The sequence below is a fragment of the Ochotona curzoniae genome, unplaced genomic scaffold, assembly GCF_017591425.1.
Source record: "Ochotona curzoniae isolate NIBS_2020 unplaced genomic scaffold, NIBS_Ocur_1.0 contig_2688, whole genome shotgun sequence".
NCBI lineage: Eukaryota > Metazoa > Chordata > Mammalia > Lagomorpha > Ochotonidae > Ochotona > Ochotona curzoniae.
Window position 1 is genome coordinate 4533854 of NW_024465553.1, and position 24646 is coordinate 4558499.

General features: G+C 44.0%; 1 protein-coding gene across 10 annotated transcripts in view; it reads right to left on the reverse strand.

Moving 5' to 3' along the window:
- Nucleotides 1–10150: 10150 nt before the first annotated feature.
- Nucleotides 10151–24646, reverse strand: part of PAPOLA (poly(A) polymerase alpha) — a 52509-nt gene continuing 38013 nt past the window's right edge. For 2 of the 10 annotated variants that reach the window (XM_040975089.1, XM_040975087.1), the window contains 6 exons: nt 23411–23553; nt 20469–20569; nt 20022–20245; nt 16181–16243; nt 14149–14223; nt 10151–12276 (listed from right to left, as the gene is read on the reverse strand). In XM_040975089.1, coding sequence (XP_040831023.1) covers nt 12181–12276; nt 14149–14223; nt 16181–16243; nt 20022–20245; nt 20469–20569; nt 23411–23553 — 702 coding nt within the window. In that variant the 3' untranslated portion in view covers nt 10151–12180. Of the gene's footprint in view, nt 12318–14148; nt 14224–16180; nt 16244–20021; nt 20246–20468; nt 20570–23410; nt 23554–24646 lie in introns of all 10 variants that reach the window. The other 8 variants (XM_040975093.1, XM_040975092.1, XM_040975090.1 and 5 more) reach the window with 7 other exon arrangements.

A 24646-nucleotide genomic window follows, 5' to 3' on the forward strand; every position in this document is an offset into this window, starting at 1 on the left:
ATTCACGAGTCTGTGTTTGAAAACACACATTTGCATTTGCCCTGCGGTCACACTACATGGACCATTCTTATTCAAAAATTTATTTTTCTTGTGTTTTTTTTTTTTTCTTTGAAGGCTTGGAATATTCCATGCCTCCTTGGTCCTCTACACACACACACACACACACACACACACACACACCCCCACCCACCCACCCACACACACACACCCCACACACCCCACACTGCCCTCTCCATACCTGCCTTGTGGTGTGTCTCCCTCAATGAGAAATTAAAGGAGCCTGGAGCTCTGCAGCGCCCCGCCTCTGCCTCAACCCCTCCTGCTGTGGTTTCCAGTGTTGTCTATTTCTTGTCTGGGACACTCTCACCAAGTCCAGAATGAAATGTATAAAAGGGGAGGAAGAATGGGGGTGGGGATATATTGGGGCTCCCTAAGCACCACCTCCAGCCAAAGCAAAGTCACAGGATTCACATGGCAGCAGCAGGAGGCTGCAAGACCCAGCGCTGGGCACCATGCCTGTGGTGCCCTGCAGATATCCCATGGTGGGGACAGAGGCAGGACAGGATGGTCTATGCCTGCGGTGTTGGGGTCCAGCACCCCAAGGGGACCTCCGAAGGGGACCTTCTTCGCCCCTAGCTCCCGAGCCTCCCTGGCTGGCAGAGTTCTGGCCAGAGCCAGAGAAGGCCTAGGGAAGCCAGCAGGACCGCCCATGATCACGTGTCTCCTCTCTTCGTAAACCAAAGAACATAGGGTTTCTTGCACACGGGGCTCTGCCTGCCCCCAGACAGCCCTGCTGATCCTCCCGCATGGATGTCACCACATGGGCCTCCCCATCCCTGCACCGGGCCCTGTCTGGCCCAGCCCCAATCAGTGCGTTGCTCTTCCTCGGTGCCCCGTGGCCCTGCTCCCCGGGGTGGCTGGGGCAAGGGGTTATTACTCCTACTTGCAGGTGGCCAGGGAGCCACTTGCTGGCCACGTGAGTGATATCAGGGCCTGGCTGTGTCCAGTCAGTGTTACCCTTATTGTCAGCAAGGAAAGGGTGCCATGTGCCCATGCGGGAATGGGGAGGGGCCAAGGGGTGGAGGAGAGAGCTCTGGGCAACAGCCAGCAGCTGAGCCAGGAACAATCCCTGCCAGGCTGCCCACAGGCCAATGGAGACAAGCCCCCATTTCAGGGCTAACAGTGACACCTGCAGTTTAACCCACCACATGTCGCGCCCAGGGACAGCCGCCCAGGGAAGCAGCTAAGGGCGCCTTGGGTCACTCCTGGCCATGGTGCTCTGGGACCAAAGGGCCAAACTTCCTGGTCATTCCCAAAAAGGGAAGAGGAGACCCTGCTCTGGGCCTGGGGGAGGGGCTGGAGAGCAGTGGACACACCTGCTGCACGGGGGAGAGCCCACAGAACCCAGGATTTGCAGTCTTGAACCTCCAGATGCGAGGCCCTTGCTGAGTTAGCTCAGTCCCAACCTGAGAAAGCCGAGACGGGGGCACTCACTGGCCGGGGAGCAGCAGGGACTGAGCCCTTCAGGTCAGTGGCCACAGCAGCATCAGCAGCAGTGCCAACAGCAACTCACCGAGCCCTGTTCTACACAGCACTTTCTCATTTCTTCCTGGTCCTCCCCACCAGCAGGCAAGGGGAGACTCCTGGGCCAACAGTCCCATTTTGCAGACCAGGAGACTGAAGGTCACAGAGAGAAAGTAGTTGGGTCAGGGTTATCCTGGGGTGATGGCACCTATGCCTGGGGTCCAGTCCAGCCAGCATTCAGCTCTAGAGCTACTGAGATGTCCCTTCCAGGATGACCACCATGAGACAATGCATGCATCTGCGTGCACACACATGGGGCATGCCTGTTAGGACGGGCAGGCCTTCATCCCTACATCCAGGCCATCCTCCTGGGGCTTGGCGTCTGTGGCCCCACCCTCTCCCCGCCCATGCTCCTGCGAATCTGACAGCCAGGACACGGGGAGTTGGAGTGAAAATGAACCAAGGCAAAGATTTCTTTATAACTTTTCTCAATATTCTGCTGATTGCTAGCTCTGTAGCAGATGTGGTGTGCCTAATGATGCATAGACAAGAGCAGCCCCTAATCCCTAAATGAACTTCTTATCTCTAAATATATACAGGGAAGCTATAGAAAGGCACTTGAGCCTCTCTGCCCTTCCAGCCGTCCAGATCCACAACTGGGAGCCGAAGAGCAGGTGCCTGTGGGACTGGGCAGGGGCTAGAGAGACTGGTCACCTCCACGTGACCACAGGCCTGGTGGGCAGGCAGCCCAGCATCTTCCCCATGGCTTCAGGGATCCCAGGGGCCAGGTCCTCAGAGGGCCACTTCCGGGGTGTCATCGGCCAGTTTTTAAAGCACCTCTTGCTCAGGAGGGTTGAAAGTTTATCTGCCTTGCCCTCCTCTGCTGGCTGTTGCTGTGTGCAGGCGCTAGGCTAAGGCTCCAGGAGGGCTGAGTGAGCTCCAAGTGCAGACAAACTCTGAACAGCCCCGGACCCGGGGGCAGACATGCCAGGCTCTGGCGAAGCAGCTACACATGCCAAGGCTCAGGGACCAGAGGACAGGGGGCCTGGCTGCCTGCTGGGCAGGGGCAGCAGGGACCTTTGGCTCCACGTGAGGAACTTGACTGTCACCTGGCTCCCAGGTGGCCACCATGTGAGTGGGTGGGCAGGAGGGTGTGTTGGGGCTCCCATCCCAAGGCGCTGCTCAGCCAACATGGTCCTTTCACCTTGCAGGGAGCCCAAGGCAGCACACGGAAGAGGGGAGCAAGGCTATGGGCCACCCACTCCACCGTCCAAGGCTCCCGCACCCGCCAGGTGGGCCACCCGCTCCACCGTCCAAGGCTCCCGCACCCGCCAGGTGGGCCACCCGCTCCACCGCCCAAGGCTCCTGCACCCGCCAGGCGGGCCACCCACTCCACCGCCCAAGGCTCCCGCACCCACCAGGTGGGCCACCCCCGCTCCACCGCCCAAGGCTCCCGCACCCACCAGGTGGGCCCACAGGCAAGGCACACTCTCCTTGGCCGCGGGAGCAATGTGGCCAGGCTGGGGAAGTCTGCGGCTCACCTGACACTGCACAGAGCGGGGCGCACACTGGCACTGCACTCTCCCCTGGCACACCTGCCTGGCCTGGGCAGGGAGAGATGAGGGGCCAAGAGTCTGCTAATGCACAGTTGTGGTGTGGGGGAGGGGACTTTCTTAAAAAAGAAAACTTTCAACCTGAAAGCCTGAGGCAGAAGTTGCTCCACTAACTGTGCTGCCATGTCCTCCTCTTTTTTTTTTTTTTGTTCCAACTTCTGGCTTTTTGAAACATGTTTAAGACACTAAGACACACATGGGTGCACACAAATTCCCTAAATGCTCAACAATGGCCAGGGCTAGGGCAGAATGAAGCCAAGTTGGGAGTCAGTAATCCAGTCCAAATCTCCGGCGGCAGACGCCCCAGTGACTTGGGCCGTGGCCACAGCCCTCCCCCCACGGCGTGCATTAGCAGGAAGCTGGAGTGAGGACCTGCAAGCCCTTTGGATGCAGAAGGCAGGAGTCATTGCCAAGCTAAACCCCTAAGCAGCCTCCTTACGGATGGCAAATCAAGGCCAAGGGCCTCAAGGAACTGGCCGAGCATACTCTCAGATGTAAGTCACATTCCTTTCTATGTCCCTTCTGCAAAGATGGACCCAGGACAACCTTAGGCTGTGGTTACTGTGTGGAGGAAAGGAGAAAGACACCGAATACCGGCCTTGCTTGCAAGACACACAGGCCCTGGGAACCAAAAAGATTAGCTATTTTAGCCTCAATTAAAGACTCATATCCAGCCCAGTACAAAGTCAAGCCCCGCCATGAGGGATGGCAGGGACTAGAAGGCTTTCTGGTGGAGGACTCCGCAGAGACGCAGGCCCCTGCCTTCCCGGGTCATGTCAGGACCCCAACACAAGTACCTCATCACGAACGGTCACAGCCTCCACACTGCCCCGAGTCGTCCTGTGTCTCAGGGACCCACACAGGCAGGGGACAAGCAGGAGCAGCAGTGGTGGTGGTGGTCCCAGCCAAGCAGTCGACGCACTGAGCCCAGCAGCCGCCAGCTCGTGTCCTGGCTGTGCTCGCCGATGAACACTTCATCAGGACTCGGACTCCGTGGCATCTCCGCTCGGTGACAGGGAGCCCGCAGCGCTGGGTGCATGGCCGCCAGACCACTGGGATTCCGTCACGAGCACAGCAGTTGGAGGAGGGGATTCAAGGACTCAAGTCACACCTGCACATATGCCATTGTCTCAAGCACAGGCTTAACCCACTACACAACATCAGCCCCATTCTACTCTCCTGTAGCTAAAAGACAACAATGTCTAGAGCTTGGCATAAAATTATTTACTCACATGAGCTTTGTTTAAAAAGTACTTAAAGGACAAAAACAACCCCACGTCTTAAAAACAGAGGTGGAATTATTTTTATTTTGTTTGCACTACTGTTTTTCAAGTAAAAGGAACATGCATTAAAACCACAAACAGGGAAAAAAGAAAGTTAACAAATCTAAGACAGGGTCAAATTCACTTAAAATCAAGTCACCTCAACAGTAAATTTGCCAATCACATACTGACACACAATCCACACTTTATAAGATTTGAAAAGCAGACTGATGAAGAAATGGTGCAAGCTTCCACTGCTGGGTCACTGCTGAAATGGTCCCCATGGTGGGGCTGGTCCAGGCAGCAGCCAGGAGCTCTGCTCAGGACTCCAGTGTGCTGGCACGGGCCCATGCACTAGAACCTTCCACCTGCTTCCCTCGCAGCTACATCAGCAGTCGCTGATCAAGGGAGCAGCTAGGACTTCAGTTGGTGATGTCACATCGGGTATCGCCACCCTGAGTGATTGTCCGTATCTTCCACAGTATTTGCTTCTATGGTATTTTAGCTACAATAGAATGGGTGAATCCTTCTCTAATGGATACAATTTGTTTTTAGATACAATTTTTTTTATTTAAAAGATCTTGTTTTCATTGGAAAGGAGAAGAGACAAAAAGATCTTCCATCTGCTGGTTCACCCCCAAATAGCCGCAGAAGCCGGAGCTGTGCTGATCTGAAGCCAGGAGCCAGTACTGCTCCAGATCTCCTATGTGCAGGGTCTCAAGATTCTGGGCCATCCTTCACTGCTTTCCCAGGCCGTAAGCAGGGAGCTGGATGGGAAGTGGAACAGCTGTAGGACACGACCCAGCATCCAAACGGGATCCCAGCACTCGGAGGTGGACGATTAGCCAATTGAGTCACTGTGTCGGGCCCTAGATCAGATTTTGACTTCCGGAATCCATGTTTCCATCTAAACTCCAGTTTCCCGTGGCATTTACCCAGCTTCAGGCAAGCCGTACAGCAGGGACGGATCCTCAGTCTTGCTCACTACGTTCAAGAACCTCAAGCATCTCTTGCAGACTCCACTATTATTGGTGGCTTAAGAAGGATAATGTTACCCATCACTGATCCATTTTGTAGGGATTATGGCTAACAGTCAGTGATTAGAGCCAGTTTAAATGGCCCTGAGGTCCGGCCAAGGAAGCCCTTTAAAGTGAGGCTTTTGAGAACGGGCTGGTCAGAGAACACACGGAAAATCAGGGCCACTTGACTGCTCTGTCACTGGACAATGGATTCTTGCTCACTCAAGTTGTTGTATCACTCCCCAAGTTCTACTTCCTTTCAAGTTATCCTGATGGTACATACTCCAGATAAAAGCCTCATTTTATCCCCCATCAACTGGCCAGTTCCAGGAGAATGCATGGTATTCAGGCTACCACGACTCTTCGGTCAACGAATCATCTTGACCCAACTCAATATGTCAAAATATTAGACAGATGGAAATAATCAAATAGACTCCTTTCACAATGCAAGTAATTGACTAGAAGCTAGCAGGGATTTTATGAAATAGCTTTCTTCTGAGATTTTATAAACATGACACCTGTATCCCAATATTCAAGTCACAGCTCTGCTAAATTCCAGGTTCCTAACGTGCACTCTTGGATGGCACAATGATGTGGGCCTCTGCTGACCATGTGACTTAGACTAAGCAGCAGGCCCTCGGGATCTGACCTGCCCGGGCCTTGGCTGTTATGGCCACTTGGGAAGTGGACCAATGATCAGGGATGTCTCATTCCCTCCCAAGTAAATGCTAAGAAACAACGATCTAATAAAGGTGCTGACTACAAGAAATGTACATTTTCTGTAAAAACTTCACTTCCAAAACGAAGCTTAATTTTACCAAACTGGAATCAATTGTGAGTACTTCTAAGCACCAGGAAAAATTATTTTACTGTTGCAAAGTGTCATGTTTGTAAATACATTTGTTCTGAACATCTCATGAACTCATGGATAAAAATGGGAACGTGAAGCAAGTCTGACTGGAAGGGAGAAGCACCAGCCTAACGGTGCACAGAGCTCCTTCTAGCAGTCTTGGCACGGCGTCCAGGCACGGCCGGTTCTCTGCTGGGGGCGGCTTTCTTGGCTGTGAAGGCAGATCATGCCCTCTGTCACTCATGGGGAGCAGTTCTGCCCAACTGTCTCTTTTCGACAACTTTATCATCAATCTCTTTATTAACAGCTCCACTGCAGTCAGAAAACGCAAACAAGGACCAATTCTCATGCCAGATTTCTGGAAATCACATAGCACCAGGCCCCACACAGTGTGAAAGTTTGTAAGGAGAGTGCTATGCCAAGAGAAGAGACAGCATCCTTAGGAACAAACACAAAATGGAGACATTTCACATTATTACATCAAAAATACACATACCTATATTATGGTTAAAATCTAAAAGCAATCCTAAATACCTAGCTGGGAATGTAGGTATGGGACAGAGGGGTACAGCAATGGGGGGGGCGGGGGGGAAATCACCAAATTTCCCAGAAAGAATTTGCAATTTTTCATTTCCAAAAATCTTACTGCAAAATTTTCAGTACCCAGGTTTTAGCTATTTTTAGGACTTTATGTATTACATTATTAGATAACACACGAGCGAGTTGTCTGCAAGAAGCTGTCACACACACAAAACAGAACGTTTGAATTATTCAAAGTCTGCATTTTCAGCATGAAAAGTTGGGTTACAAATTAGAGTGTTAAGGGAAACACTTTTACAACATTAAGCATTTTTAAGAAACGCAATTTTAAAAATAAGGTCATAATCATATGACTAAATATGAAACAAAAGCCAGGTAGAGTAAGTGCAAACTGAGTCCACCTCAGGTCTGCCGGGAGGCGCGGTGCTGTGTGTGAGACTTCACAGGTTTGTAATTACAGCCACTTCCAGACTAGATCACTGTCAGGATTCAGCCTCATATTCCATTTTGCATTTCAAGCTGTTAATTTGTTTGAAAACATGAACAATGACTACAGGAAAGCTCCATGTTTAAGATGCCACCTACCCACCCCCAAGCTGTGACTCTCGCTGGGGCCTGCCACGACGTGACGCCAGCATGGGTTCACACGGACAGAGGACTCCGCTCCAGGACCGAAGTGAGGATGGTAAATTCAAGCCCAGAGTGAACCAACTTTTTGGCTGCCAGGCTCTTGTTCAACAATGTAACATCAAAAGGAACTATCCTTGGGCTTTCCACAGTTAAACACGGGACCCAGTGCCAGGGAGAATGCAGGGTTCAGCATTCTCACACTTTAAAAAAATAGATATTTAAGCTCTTAACTCTAAATATTTGCCCTTAGCAGACATGAACACTGAAAGATAAGTGAAGCAAACAATTACAATCATGTTCTTCCACATTTGTGAGCTTTCTGATATGTGAACATGAGTGGAGTATCAACCATGCCTTTTCCAGACACACCTGTGACTTGGCGAGAACAAGGTGAAGAAAAACAGAAATTCCATCCTTTTCCTACAAAACACTTGTGAGGTTTGACCAGCTACAATGATAGCCCCACAACACTGACATAAAAGCACATTTCTAAGGAAGAAAAGTAGACTTAGCAGATATATAAAATTGCTTCTAGATCAATTAGGATCAGTTTTTAAATACAAAGCTCAAAAACACTTATGCCGCCTTTTGCAATGGTACCAATACAGTCTTGCAACATGTTAACTAGAAATGTAAAATTCACAGTAGGAAGAGAATGAGTGCGTGCCACAATTATAGAAGGAGCTCCTAGACAAGTAAACGGACCACTTGTTTTTGCATATGACTCAAGGTCGCTGTTCATCACAGAACATAATTCTTCATTTACCAAGTTCAAGTCTGACAGCCAAGACTGCATTCGTTTGTGATTTTGGCTTGAAGAAAGCTAACAGAAGAGAAATAATGTAGATAACTAAAAAACAGAACAAGGACATGTGATTCAGGCTAAAAAAGATAACTTTCCATGTACTATTCATTTTTATTAGAAATAAAATGGGCAAAAATATTTCCAAAGAATTGCTCAGTCCTTCTAGATAAGCTTGCTATTAAAAGAACAAAAGCCTCTAACTGCTCTAGCGATGCTGCCAGGGCTTGGTCTTTTAGGCTTGTTTGCTGAGATAATTTATCCCATCGTGTGGCAATCAGTAGTTGGAGCTGCTCACCACTCGTTGCCACCTTGCACATAGCCAGAGTACCATGCACAGCTCCGCCATGTTCTGGGGGGAGGCGGGAACCACAGGCACGACTCACAAGTTAAAGCTTTAGCCCAGAATTTACTTAATAGCCACAACTTCAAAAAGTATCATTCAATAAACCTTCCAAGATCAGATGCATAAATGTCAAAAAGCCGTGAGAGTCACGGAAAGCACGGGGCAGTTGTGGCATAGAGGGTAAACTCTCAGACATCCCATAAGCGTGCTGCTTCATTTCGGGATCCTCCACTTCTGACCCAGCTCCCTGGGAATGGGCTGCCTGTTAAAGCCAGTGTTAGGGCCGCTGTCATCCACTGACATCCACCAGCAACCAGCCTGGCCATTGTGGACATCTGGGGAGTGAATCAGCAGAAGATTCCTTCTCCGCAACTCTTCAAATTAATAAATCTTAAAAGAGCAAAACAAAAACTCTGAAAGTATTGTATTTAATTTCATGTCTAGGTATCCTTCAGGATAAGAGGAAGTTCAACAAATTCTATAAGTGTTTAACAGTTCAGTCAAAAATAACTTTCACATTTTTCCTTCTACCAATCACAAAAATTAAATTTTATTTTTATGAGCCATCCTACATAGTAGTCTTGTATTATCAGACATATTGAATCTATAATTTGGAACTTTAGGTATTAAATATGTACAACTGCATGTTCCTTGGCATAATAGCATTTCCATAGAGCAATTCATCCCCTCACTCAAAATCCTGCAGGTGAAGCAACTGCCTGGGGTACCTGCATCCCCCATCAGAATTCCTGGTTCAGATCCTAGTACTCTACTTCTGGTGCAGCATGCAGCTAATGTCAACTGGGACTAAGAGATGATGGCTCCAAGGCTCTAGGCCCCTGGAATCCTCCAGGGGAATCTGAAAGAAATTTAGAGTCCTACCTTCAGGTTGGTGTAGGCCTGGCTATCGGGCATTTAGGAAGCAAACTAGCAGTTGGACAATCTCTCACCCTCATGCTGCAACTTTCAAGCAGATGAAAATGAATGCCAGCACAAACATATACACACACACCACCACAGGAGCCATACCCGAGAGCTGGCCAGCACATACACAGCAAGCAGTTTACTCATCATCCATGAATCAAGTATGAGTGTTAAGCATTTGGAGGTTTAAGAAAGGCAGAATCTGATTTGGCTTTAGTCAAATAAATAGGATCCTAACTGCTGGCAGCCTAGGAGTCTACATTCCTTGAGAAACAACAGCGCCATCTGCTGACATTAGAAATGACATGTCCACTGGTATGGAAAAGAACTGGGGTTATCACCGTGGAATACATAGTACACAGATAATGTACAGAGAAAATACTTCAGTTGATTGGACAGCTGAAAATGAATTAGGACCATGTTCATATTTTCCTCCCTAAAGATCAATTATAAAGAAAAAAAAAGATCAATTATACGACAAATACCAGATTTTTATGTGAGAGATAAATTGAGTTGTTGCTACCACTGGTGTAAATTAAATTCTTTTGCAAATCTTAAACCCAATCTTTAAACATTTAAGTAGACTCAACTGTTGGTGGGGAAAAAAATGTCAGTCAAAAGAAATCAGCCAACTGTGGCATTGTGCTTTTTTTTTTTTATTGTGTTTTCAATGGAGAAATACATCATCTGTTTACAAAATAGCTCTTGAAAAATACAAGGAGTACAGATACTATAAAACAAAGCAAACTCCAGTCATGAGACACTACATACATCATGCGGAAGCAACAGTCTGATCTCCAGGTTATGAAAACTAGAATTAAAAAGTCACTACACAGAAAATGTCCAAGTTCCCACTTGGCAAAACTTGGGTGCAATTACATGAAACGTTTAATAAACTGAAAATTTCCCCAATGTGTAAACAAAATGACAAGACTAAATCTGTGCCTGGCAATTTCAATCTAACTCTGAAGCTACACGAAACACACAGACACCTTGTACACTTCACCTGTTGGTAGGACCGTCTCTCTTCTGCAGGTGGTGGAAGAAGGGCAAGGTGACGGTGCAGAGCAGATGTGGGAAGCGGAAATGTTGTCTACTAGACATTATAAAGTCATGGTGGAAAGAAAGCTTCAATTAATGCACGGCCTACAGGGGGAAAAGACTGGACTCCAAATTCAGAAAATTAATTTGAAGGATAGGGGAAGAGTTAAAGTCATTGCAGTTTAACATGAAAAATGCACATGTGATAGAATGGAACACAATGGAAGATTCTAGAGCATGCTCATTAGAACAAACATTAGGTCTGCTTTGTCCATTTAACAGTAAGCTGATCCACATCTGGCATCCCTCACACTTTGTAAAGATGCATTTTCTTACGCTTAATTATTAGGATTATTTTCTGTAATGGAAGGAGTTCGTAATCATTTGGTAGAATAAAATAAAAAGAAAGCTGACTAGATGTCAAGTGCTTAATAGAAATGATTTTTAAAATGTTTCTATATGTAAAATTCACTGACAAATTTGGTAAACCAGTTAAAAATAAAAATTAGTTCAGAAATCTTGGAGAAAATGCCTTTTTGCCCACGTTTAAAATTGAAAACCAATGTACTATAGACAAGAGTTCATGGAGTGTACAAGATTCTTGAGATCAGATAACCATTCAAGATGACAGGTCTCACAGGCATTCTTGTTAGTCACTCTAAGGGTTTCAGCCATGGGACCAAAATTCACTATTTTGTGCCATGCAGCCACAGGCTCATCATACTGGTTTCATATCATGGCTTAAGAAAATACTGGCATTTTGTTCTCTGTGAAGGAATTCCTACCTTGTGCATATAAGCAAAAGGAAACTAAGAAAAAAGGTGGGTGGGGAGTGCAAAAAGCTTTTCTTTTTATTTTCGAAGACAACAGATGGAAGGCAAAAGAATATAGAACTCTGATAAGCTTGAAGAAAAATATTTGCTGATCGCTGATTTGTATGCACTACAAAACAATTCTATAAATAAAACCAATATATCATTTCTTAATCGCGACCCCATCAAAACCAAGTTTGTCTTAATTATTCTTTCAATGTCAAATGTATACCCCAGAATTGCTCTTTCATTTTCAAGGCTTACAGCTACTTCAAAGGAGACTGAACTAGACGTGCCCGCTTCCTCTCTCTCCAGCGTAACGGGACACCACTGCACAACGGCATCCAATTGGAAGCTAATGGTAAAAGTAATTCTTCAGGAAAGAAAATCCATCAAGCTGAAAATCTAAAATTAGTTCTACTTTCTAATAAAAAAATACATAAAAGTGCATCATCAGAATAAGGAATTCTTATGCCAGTTTGTATTGCAAAATTTTCCAAACAATGCATCAAACATAAACCCAATTCAGATGTCAATTATGAATACAAATGGTAACTGGAGGTTTTTTTTTTTAAAGGCAGTAATTTCTGAAATAGTTAATGCAACTGTTGCTAACACAATAATAACAGTACTCCTGGCTTCACATACTAACCTGGACTTCCGATCAAGTGCTGATTAGCCCAGTAAGGGAGGTCACCAAAAACACCTAAGTCCATTTTCAGTCATGTCTAGTCTTGTACCCTCCATTCTCCTTTTCAGCATTTGAAGACGACAGGTGGAGTTGGCAGATATTGTTTACGGACCCCTGAGGTTGTTTTTACCGATTCAATCTCAGTTTTATTGAATTCTTGATAACAGGAATGGGATTTGCAGGGAGAGCGGGGATGTCGGAAAGGTCGGCACTGGAAGTTCTCTGAGAACGAAAGCAAAGAACACATCATTGTTCAGAGCAACCTGAAATGAGACGTGCTTCCACTTTAGGACTGTTGGAACTTCATCACAAGAAAAGTATTCTAAAGCTAAAAATCACTCTAAATTATTCAAACAGAATGCAAACGAATATTACTATTGCATTGGAGAAGTTCTAAAATAATTAAGCACCAGTATTTTAACAATTTTAGCAATATACAGAAAACATCTAAGCAATTTCAAATATAGCTTTTAAAAATATGAATCGCTAAGCATTACCTATCACATAATTACCCTGTTAATGCTAAACTGTTTTTACGTATTACAACACTAATGGTTGTGACATTAACTGGTGTTGCAGCACCCCCGTGTGGGAGAAAGCCTAACTTCACCCTTACTCAGGCAGCAGCAGCCGTCGGCAAAATCTCCTTTCTTGTACCACCAATTATAAATCAGATCTACAAAGCTGAGCAACAATGACTCTAGCTTTTAGACAAGTTTTCATTATGTTAAACAGAGTAGATCACAACCCTTCCTTAAGATTCAGAACTAGAGTAATAAATCTTTACGTGTTTCATTATGGAAAATCCCAAACATACACAAATGTAGAGAGCATTATGTAATACACTTCCATGGATTCATTACCCAGCTTCACCGATCCAATACCTCCCTTCCTCCTATAAGCAAATCTCAGAGATTCTGTTATTTCATGATTTATCTCAAAACAGTAAGGATACCTTGTTACACACAGCCACAATTATCAGTTCCTGCAGAATAGACGTGGCCCTAATTTCAACAACAAGAACGCAATTTTAAGCAACAGAAGCATGCTTTTGACGAAAAGTGTGCTTTTACTCTCCTTGGCTTTAGGACTCTCACTCATAAGCATCTAAGAGGCAGGCACTCATGTGTTCTAGTCACTGCAGCAATGGACTCAATGAGACCATGTCTATGAAAATGGTTGCTTAGCGATGGAAATGGCAAACATGCAATCACAGTTACAGGCCAGTTGAAGTTCGATGAAAACTTCTGTCTGTGCACCAGTCTGAAGCGTGAGACTCATGGTTATTTTAGTCCTCATCGCCCAGTGTTTTACTAGATAAAAATTGTGGACAAAATTCCAGAAACTAAATATAGTAATTATGTATCTTTGCAGTCTATAAAAATTAACATTCTACAAGAGTATTTTTTTATAATTACTTTAAATAAACGCTGAACCACAAACAGTAAAAACATCGCCGCAGCATAAGCAGAGAGCACCACCAGGCAGCCAGTAACCACGTTAATTAATCAACTCAGAAAACTTACTAAGTGTCAGAGTCTGATCTAGATTTTGGGTTTTATCTTATTTGAAAGGATCCAAAAGGAAAACAACTATTTTACAAGCAAAACTAGTTTTCAAATAAATGAAAAAACATCCCACAGGCTTACTGTATCCAATTAACTGTCACAAATAGGACAGCTAATACAAATGAAAAAATAATTCCCAAGAATTATGCTTTATATACTAAGTAACCAACAGAAAATACTAACCACACAAAAAAACCTGTAAGCATGGATTTCAGTTCTTCCCTATCCTAACTTCTACCTTATTCTATAAATAAAACCTCTGCATGGCCTGTGCATAAACTAGTGAGAATTTACAGGATTCACAGTATCAATGAGGTATCAATACTGAGTAAGCATCCAACATACAAGACTTCCATCAGGTCCAGCGCCCTGCCTTCGAGCTACAGTGAATACGCATGTACAGGTTAGGCAGTAACTCCTTCACAGACAATTTCAGCAGTTCTCTACGAATGCTCAGTTCAGCTCAATACACCACACTGATCTTAAGGACATCCCCAAAGCTTTCCTTGCTTTTTGCTCTTAGTACCTGAGAGGCCAGCAGAGAAGCCGCTGTCTGAACAGTTTCTGATTGAGCTGTACTTGTCTCTGTATCGAGTTGTTCCTGTGAGACAAAGAGGATGGGGAGGGGGAGAAGAGACTTAAAAAAGAATAAAAAAAAAATCATCACTGGGTTTGGCAGCTAGTAAAGACGACAAACTCAGACAGCAAGGATCAAGAGGAAGATGTAACTACATTACAAAAGCATCTACTAAGCCTATTTTACCACTTCAGTATTCAAAAATTTGTATTTGCCTACAAATCATATAAACTAAGGACAGAATATGTCAAGATTTTCCAACTGGCTCTAACTTAGATGTTTTAAGCAAACAATAATTAACAACACACAGGCATATTATGAATGTTGCCCAGACAATAATTAACACAATACAAACCCACAAAATGCTCTAGTTAAATGAAAAAGAAAAAACACTACCAACTCTTCAAATATCAGGTACAATTACTCAGGAGTATAAACACTGCTTTAATTTTAAAACTGAAAAGATTTCTTCCTCCTTAAATCTCTTTTCCCCTCTGAATCCTCCTGCAGGCATGATGAGAAAGCACAGGACACTGCTGCCCTCGCACTGCTTCCAGCTGCTGCTGAGCCAGTGGGTACAGCATCACATGTGCGCACAGAAAGGGAGATAACCATACAGAAACTTCATTTTCTGCACAAATAAAACAATGAAGTATTGATTTTCTGTTGTGAAATTAAAAGGGTAATGAAGTGTCAGGAGTAGGAACGGAAAAAGCGCAGCTTTTCTAGGAAGTTGGCCACGTGCACAAAGTTTTAAAAATTAAGCTATTCTTCTTCCGTAACACGAACGCATAGCAGGAATTTCGCAGCAGTATATAAATACTATACTTGGAGCCCAACACCTCACCTTTTTTTTTTTAACAGAAAAAAATGAATGATTGGGAACTCATCGCCTGCAATACGGGAATACTCTTAAGACAGCATTCTGTGTGCTTATTAACAATACTATAGATTATTACCCAGCACATGTTTCTCATTTACAAAGTGAATTAAAAATAGATATCAAAAGCCTTGCTAGGTAGGCGCTGGTTCTAGTCCCAGCAGCCCCGCTTCCCATCCAGCTCCCTGCTTGTGGCCTGGGAAAGCAGTCGATGATGGCCCAAAGCCTTGGGATCCTGCACTCATGTGGGAGATCCAGAGGCCGCTCCAGAATCCGGGCTTTGGATCAGCTCAGCTCCAGTCATTGTGGCCACTTAAGGAGTAAACCAGTGGACATGGGAGACCTAGAAGAACCTCCAGGCTCCTGGCTTCAGATCGGCACAGCTGTGGCCATTGTGATCACTTGGAGAGTGAATCATCAAATGGAAGATCTTCCTCTCTGTCTCTCCTCCTCTCTGTATATCTGACTTTGCAAATAAAAATAGTATCTTGAAAAAAAAAAAAAAGAATACTTGTTGAAAGTATCCATCCCAGAAATTTGGGATAATTAAAGGGGAAGGACTTCCAATTTTTCTACAGCAAAGGAGAATGAAATTAAAATCCTTCAGTAAAATGCAAGTTCAATCCATTCAAAATCTACACAAAACAGATCTCTGGTATTCAACATATTCAAGCCCTATGCACCCCAGGTTGTAGCCAAAACTTTCTACCAAAAACGAATTCCCTAACCAAACCATATGCCGAGATCCAGGGCGAGGGCCCTTTCTTCTCAGACCGCCAGAACCCCAGGTTCTCTTTAACTTTCCTGCCACTTTCTCTGTCAGTGAAGCCGAACAAGTCCCACCCCTCCCTGCCCTCAATTATTCTGATTTCCTCTGATGACAATTACATGTTTTACTGGCTCATCACCTCCTTTAAATGCATACAACATCTCATGATATATTCCCTTCAGTGTTCAGTAAAATTAACATTGAAAAGTAACAAACACTTCTCAAAAGACAATACTGACAAAAATCTAAAACCCACACCAACACAGCGCAGCGCAGCACTGCAGGCACTGCCACCGCGTCTGCGTCTGATTCTGCAGGCTACGTTAGTATACCTTTGTTTCTGTTTTATCATGTCCACTCAAAGCAAGACAGCTATCATCTTCACTTGTTTCATCCTGTTTTTAAAGAAAAAAGCTTTATTCTCTAAAATGAAAGAATCGGAATTATTTGCCAATCAATGCTTCAATGTATAAAATTTTTTCAAGACTGTAAGCATATTTTAAATTCAGCAACTACTAAAATTAAAAAAAAAAAAGGATCACTGTCTAAAGAACATTGCCAAAACCACTAACTTCATAAAAGTTTTTCTAAAAAAAATTTAGATTCTCTGATCGACCAAGCTTCGGGCTGTGGTGATCCCTCACTCCCGTTCTAGCAGACTCACACGCATGTCAGCATATACAAGACTTATAACAAGTAAAACACCGTTTCAAACTTTGCCACAAAACCTCCACTATTAAAACTATCTAGACACCATATCCTTGGTTTCATTTACTAAGCAAAGCTAAAATTTAATTTAAAAAGTGGAAACAGCAACTAATTTCAATAAAGACAAAATCTGCATCCTGCAAACACATACATTTTTAAAATACCCATTTATAACAGTAAAATGAATGCTGACTGATACAGGACACCATGAAAACTGGTCAAAGTGTAACAGATCTACCCTAACTGTGGTTTTTGGGACTCCTGATTTTCAGACGCAGAAACATCCGTGGTGGAAATGACCTGCCTGGAGCTTGCTCCCAAACAAGGAAGGGACGGCTGTGCAAGCGAAACAAGGCTGACCACGCCTGCTAACTACTGCAGCTGGGTGATGCGAACAGGATACTTCATCATACATTTGTACATGTTTGAAATTTCCCACATACCAAAGCTTTACAATTTTCTCCAGCCTCATCTAGTCACAGAATGCAGGACAGAGCAAAGATCCCACATTTGGCACCGTGAGTTCTAACCCGGGTCTCACTAGAAATGGTTGCACAATTGTAAAGCTGAGCACCGGTTCTCTTTCTGAGAAACCAAAGGTACGGTTATTAATCTAACATCCCCTTTTACCTTGATTCAATTTATATATCAACTCCATGCAAATGGCATTAGCAAAATCTACAACACAAAAATACACAGAGCAAAAAGACTTCAAGGTGAAAAAAGGCTGGGGAAATGGACATAGCGGTGAGGCCTGTGGCCTCTGAACCACACAAAGCCCAGGAAGTCACATGGTCTGATGCCACCAAGGCAACCAGAGGCTGGACCAGAAATTCAATACAGTAACTGCAGGCTAATTATTTTTAAGTTAATAATTGTGTATGGCCTGTGAAAAATGCAAAACTACCCAAATGGCCACGGGCAGAAAAAAGATTCCCACTCCTGCAGGATACTGAAGACACACCAAGCAATTACAGTCTAAGAATCCTCTTCCGGTTGCCTAACTGAACAAAAAGGACTATTTTTTAAGAGTCAGTGAGTAGGGCCCGGCAGCGTGGCTAGCGGCTAAAGTCCTCGCCTTGAACGGACCAGGATCCCATATGGGCGCTGGTTCTAATCCCGGCACCTCCACTTCCCATCCAGCTCCCTGCTTATGGCCTGGGAAAGCAGTTGAGGACAGCCCAAAGCTTTGGGACCCTGCGCCCTCGTGGGAGACCTGGAGGAAGTTCCTGGATCCTGGCTTCAGATTGGCACAGCAGCGGCCACTGCGCTCACTTGGGGAGTGAATCATAGGACAGAAGATTTTCTTCTCTGTCTCTCCTCCTCTCTGTATATCTGACTTAGTAATAAAAAAAAAATCTTAAAAAAAAAGTCAGTGAGTCAATCAGTTGAATAGGTATTTGTTGATGTCAATAAATTTTGCTTTATTATTGGGCTATATTTACACTTTTATTTAGGTGCATGATTTTAAAAATTAAAACGAATGATCCATCTGGCTTTTGTTTCAAAAACTCCACATACAAAAGGAACTGGAAAAGCCTGATCGAAGAGCGTTCATTATCCTTCAAGTGTGAAACAGCCACAGGAACACGGGCTGACTTCACGTCCACAGTGAATGTAAAAAGTTACATAAATATAAAAAATTTGTATTTCTATTGCTTCTTATTTTTTTAAAAAAATTATTTTATTTTTATTGGAAAGTCAGATATTAGAGAGGAGGAGAAATAGAGAGGAAGATCTTCCATCCCATGATTCACTCCACAAGTGACCACAACGGCCAATGCTGCACTGATCCGAAGCCAGGAGCCAGGAACTTCTTCCAGGTCTCCCACACGGGTGCAGAGTCCCAAGGTTTTGGGCCGTCCTCGACTGCTTTTCAAGGCCACAAGCAGGGAGCCGGATGGGAAGCAGAGCAGCCGGGATTAGAACCAGCACCCATATGGGATTCCCGTGCATTCAAGGACTTTAGCCACTAGGCAACGCTGCCGGGCCCAATTTCTATTGCTTCTTTAAGCCAAGTAATAACATGACTATCATCCCACTAAGGTAAGCAAAAACAGAATGACAGTGCCATGTTGGTACATATTTATCAGCACTCGCAGGATTCCACTTTGACTAGAGAAACCCAACGTTTAGAATGTGGATCCCTAGGGGAAGGGGCTCGTGAGAGGCTCTGCAACCCTGAACAATCAGTGCACTCCAAGCCAGTCACCACACAAGGCTCGGAAGGGACTGACAGGGCTCTGGCCAGTGTATCGGGAAGATACCTGATGAACAGTCAAGCATAGACAGTAAAGAGACAGATGCAGTCTCCTGAACACATCTTGAAAGATACGACATACTGCACTAATTTTTCATTCTCATTCAGTGTAAGAGTACAAAAATTAATTTTACTAATGGTTAGTCAATATCATTTCCAAAATAAACAATTAAAGCCTTCAAAATAAACCCAAAAATAAAACTCTTATGAAATTAGGCATACATAAATGTATGTATGTATTTTACCAAAACTGGTCACGACCAGACTCAGTGAGGATCTTGAATCCTTTTCCTGTTCTAAAACATTTCCACATAACGAGTAAGTTCCTAAATATTAAATTCTCAGCCAAAATCACTATGAAATTAGCACTTTTGGACTATGATTTCTGGAGCAAAGGTGAATGTTCCACTAATATGAAAATGACATGGGAATAACCACAGAGCAACCAAACTCCGACAAAACTACTTCTATTTTTAAGATCCTCAACAAATCGGGCCCGGTGGCGTGACCTAGCGGCTAAAGTTCTCGCCTTGAACGGACCAGGATCCCCTATGGGCACCGGTTCTAATCCTGGCAGCTCCACTGCCCAGCCAGCTCCCTGCTTGTGGCCCGGAAAAGCAGTCGAGGACAGCCCAGCCTTGGGACCCTGCACCCACGTGGGAGACCCGAAAGAGGTTCCAGGCTCCTGGCTCTGGATCAGAACAGCACCAGCTGTTGCACTCACTTGGGGAGTGAATCATCAGACGGAAGATCTTCCTCTGTCTCTCCTCCTCTCTGTATGTCTGACTTTGTAATAAAAAAAAAATCTTTTAAAAAAAATCATCAACATACATTTTAAAATGATTTTGCTAAAACTATTTGAATTGTGAACCTATTGCTGGAGGGTTTCCTACAGCAAGACGCCCAGTCAGCCTGACTCTGCAGTGCTGCTGCCCGCTCCAGGGCATCCTCAGCGCCCTCTCCCCACCAGGCAGCGGAGCTACCAGACTGCAGCTGCACGTCCAAGCGGGCCCTCCAAAGGACGGCGCAGCACACGGTGCTGTCACTGGAGAAGAATCCATTAGGTCATGCGCAATGCTGAACTAAATCGTGTTACATTATACACACATAAGAAGTTACTCTGTCTCACAAGAGACTTTGTCCAATGGATTTAAAAACAGGCCACTGGGGCCGCCATGGCTAAAACCTATTTTGCACATATATACCTCTTCTGTTTTGGTTTTCTTCGGACTCTCTTCTTTGTGAGGCGAGGATGTTCTCTTGACTCCTGCGATGGGACTGGGTCCTTTCGCTGTGGTTGCAGTTCCTGAATGTCTCGGTGGTGGGTTTACCAGACGTGTGGAAGAAACAACCCTGGAGAGGGTAGGCTTTGGTGGTGGAGAAATGGCTGGTTGCGTGGCAGTTTGAGGAATGCTTTCACTCGATGTACCTAAGCAGTAAAAATAGGAATTTATACAAATGAAAAGAATATAACATCAAGCTGTAAGTCAGTTTTTATTTCCCTAAATTTTACATGTAACATTACGTGCAAATAACAAAATGGAATAAAAAAAAACCCAACGCAAACCAATGATTCAATCAATCATTCTTTGGGAATGAAAGCTGAAAGCAGTAATACAGAATCATTAACCCTCTCAAGGCAATGTTCTTACCCCCTGAGCTTTCACTGGAATTTGCTTGTGGCACAGAAACTTCAGTAGCCTGTGAGTTGGTCACAGATGCTGCTGTCACAGCTGGAGCAGGACTGTTTCTGCTAAAAACAATAAATACCAAATGGAAAAATAATTGAAATAAAACCCACTACTATTTTTAACATGCATCAATTAACAGTGAATGATTTCTTTATTTCTCTTCCTACACATTTCTATTACTAACTTTACCTGATACAAGATAATCCAAAGTTAAAAAGCATACAAACATTCTAAAGCAGCACTTTCCAAGAACTTTCTCTGACAATGGAAGCAACCTTTACCAGTGGTATTCAACATAGCTGGCAGTATAAAGACACAGCCACACTCAACTTGAAACATGGTAAGGGCCAGGACTGGGGCATAGCAAGCAGAGCTGCTGTCGCCACCCTTAGCATCCTTTCTAGGAGTAGTTCAAGTCCCAGCTATTCCACTTCCCTGCAATGTGCAGCAGGAGATGGACCAAGTGCTTGGAACCATTCCTGCACCCACATGGGAGACCAAAAGAAGCTTCTAGTTCCTGGCTTTAGGGTCATTTGGGCTCTGGATGTTGTGGCCCTTTAAAGCAAACACACAAAGGAGAGGGGAGGGGAGAGAAGGGAGAGTAGAGGAGAGGAGAGAGAAGAGGGGAGGGGGGAGAAATAAAGGGAGGGAGCGAGGGGAGGAGAGGAGTGGAGAGGAGGGGAAGGGAGGAGAGGAGGAAAGAAGAATGTAGGAAAGCAAAGTAAAAGCTATGGGAGGGAAGGGGAAGGGAGGAGAGAATCACAGTAGTTAGTGAATACCGAACTGAAGAGAAGTTCTCAAACCTCTGATTTGGAATGACAGGCAATTTGTTTGGGATACAACAAAACTCTATACAAGATTGTGATTTAAGAAAATAGTCTGAGATAACAGAAATTTTTCATTCAAAATCTAAAGGCACAAAAAACTCTATCTAGTGGATCAGACATAGGATGAAGACCGTAAGTGACAGAGATGTTCTAATAGTTTAGAAAGAATTTGTTCCAAATCTTTTTAATTTTTTAAAACAATTCTGACTATAAGTATTTTAAAAAGCCACATTTTTCTTCAAGCTTTGAGCTTTCTTTCCTATCCTTCTCACTGCAACCCAAAGCCCAATGCCTCCTGTCATGTTCTAGATCCCAGAACCTCCTGTAATCTCAGAAAATTCAAATTCCTATATTCTCCTATGCCATCAATGATTTTCTCCAAAACACATCCTATATATTTAAATTTAGCTTTTATCTTCTGAAGAACAGATAAATAAAAGCACACAGATCTCTAGCTATCTCACTCTGAAACTGAAGCATGACAACACTCGGAAAGGGTGGACCACACACAGGGGAGCCCGCCAGTCCTGGGAAGCGAGGCGAGGAGACCACGCAGGGGCAGCACCAGGATGGGACAATGAGGCCTCAAGACAGCCCTCCAAGTACGATGAAATGGAGGGCTGGACAAAGTCAGATGTGAGAGAAAACCTGAAACACCTAGTAGAGTGCCCAACATCAACAGAATTGATCAAATACACAAGGATATACATAACAATTCAAAGTTTCCACCTATACAAGTTAATATTACTTGTAGTGTTGTATATACATTTTATAAACTCATGTACCAACTCAAAGTAAACAAAAGGAAAACTATTTAAAATTTCTTCAAAAACAAGCAAACCAAGAAACACAAAACAAAAGTTCAATATTTAAGAAGTATCTTAAGGTGCCATTGTTCAGGCGCAGTAGGTTAAACAACAGCCAATGACAGCACCCCATTTGGGCAATGGTTTACAACTCACGAGCAGAGCAGAGCAGCTGGGTCATGAACTTCCAATCCAGCTCCCAGCTAACATGTCTGGGAAAGCAGCAGAAAAACCCAAGTTCATGGCCCCTGAATCCATCAGGGAAGACCTGGTAAAAAAAACTCTGGGCTCCTGGTTTTGGCCTGGCACAGTCTCAGTCACTGTGGCCATCTGGGGAATGAACCAGTTTATCAATCTTTGTCTCTCCCAGTCTCTGTAACTTTGCCTTTCAAATTAACAAAATAATAATAAAACAAAACAAAATAATAGTAACTTCCAAAACACAGAATACAGCTTTAGCCTAAAGTTCAGATTACACATGATTAACTTAAAAACACACCATGCATGGGAGCTCCAAAAAGAAAAAATCCTAACTCATCCAATCTTCAGGCTTATCTTTGCCACTGGCTAGAGAATGAGCACCCAAATGTTAAAACTGAAGAAGTTAGATATATCATGTGTTCATAAAAGTGCTCAAGTTTTTAAATGTCAATTTCTTTACAGAGAGATCAGTATAACTACCACAGTGCAAATTATAACCACTGTGACAAAATTCTCCTGTACACAGCTTCCTTTGACAGTACAGAACACACTATAACCAAGTACAGAAATCAAATACAAATGATCCGCTCCTGCTTTCTAATTTCTGCTGCCACAGACAGGTATTTCTGTCATAACAGAATTTTAACTGCTTTAAATGTTTTCAACAGTACACGGAATTCTTAAAAAACAGGGATTCCTTGGCCAAAATGCCCAGACCCCTCCGTTCTTTGGAAACTCACCAATGCTATCCGGGATAACACTGCTCAAGTGTAAGTTCTAGGACAGCAGAGTGGGTCTGTCCTCACTGACACACCAAGTCATTTTCTGTAGCAACAGGTTTCTACATTTGGGTGACTACAGTGATTAAATATCCTTTGTTTTTAAATGAAGACATATCAGTCCCAAAGTGAACTCCAAATACACACCTTTGAATAAAACTTAAAACTAACATCCCAAAACCAGAACCTGCTTATTTAAAAAAAAAATTAGATGGAATAAAAAGAACATTCTAGATGGATAACTCTTGCTAACCACATAGTCCTGCTGCCTCCCTCTCCTTTTTCCTTACCCCTGAGAGCTGCCAGAACTGTTCAACGGACTAGTCTTCAGAGCACTCGTGGGGGAAGGCACGGACATGCTGTTATCGCTGTCCACAGACAGGTCGAGGCTGCTGTCATTGAGAGCTGTCAATTTGACACCTTCTGTTGAATGCTACAACCAATGAAGCATTGTGTTACAAATGTGCATATGCTTACGTCACCCAGATCTTTGAAAGATGAAAACTTTTTATGTAACATGATTGACTAAGAAGTGCAAATCGTTAAGTTTATGAAATCAGAAGTGTCATGCTGATAATAAAAAGCAAGAATTTTGGAGTAACACAATTCCAGAACTTCTAGAAGTCTTCAACTTAGCTATAGTTCTCATGTGGGGGCGTTGAGAGGGGAGAAAAAGAGATTGATACACCAAATGTGTACAGATTGTTGACACATTATTAATTAAAATGTACTGTGAAATTACATGGATCTTCAATCAGGGCTATAAATCTTTAATCAGGACACAAATATGCATACAAATATACAAGAAATCAACAATCAACTAGACAGTAACTGACTCTAGTGAGATCAGAAATGATTTTTTTTTGGTGTTTACAGATTTCTGTCCTAAACGAACACAAAAAGTCATTTGAAAAAACTTTACCAAGTATTAACTCAATGATACTTATCATTATGTCAATGAGATGCTCATACACAAAATTTCTAGTGCTGTAAGTACAACTGAAGATTTTAACGTGGTATATTTAGCAGTACAAAAGCAGAGGGGTGGGCCCGGCGGCAGGCCTAGCAGCTAAAATCCTCGCCTTGAACGCCCCAGGATCCCATATGGGCACTGGTTCTAATCCCGGCACCTCCACTTCCCAGCCAGCTCCCTGCTTCTGGCCTGGAAAAGCAGTCGAGGACAGCCCAGCCTTGGGGCTCTGCACCCACGTGGGAGACCCGGAAGAAGTTCCTGGATCCTGGCTTCAGATTGGCACAGCAGCGGCCACTGCGCTCACTTGGGGAGTGAATCATCAGACAGAAGATCTTCCTCTCTGTCTCTCCTCTCTATATATCTGACTTTCTAATAAATAAATAAATCTTTATAAAAAAAAAAAAAAAGCAGAGGGGTCAGCAGAGTGGTATCCAGCACTCCACATGGGTAGCAGTGCTAGTCCCTGCTGCTCTGGTTCTGCCCCAGCTCCCTGCTAATGGCCTAAGACAGCAGCAGAGCTTGCAAGACTCAAGTCCTTAGGTCCTGCACCTAC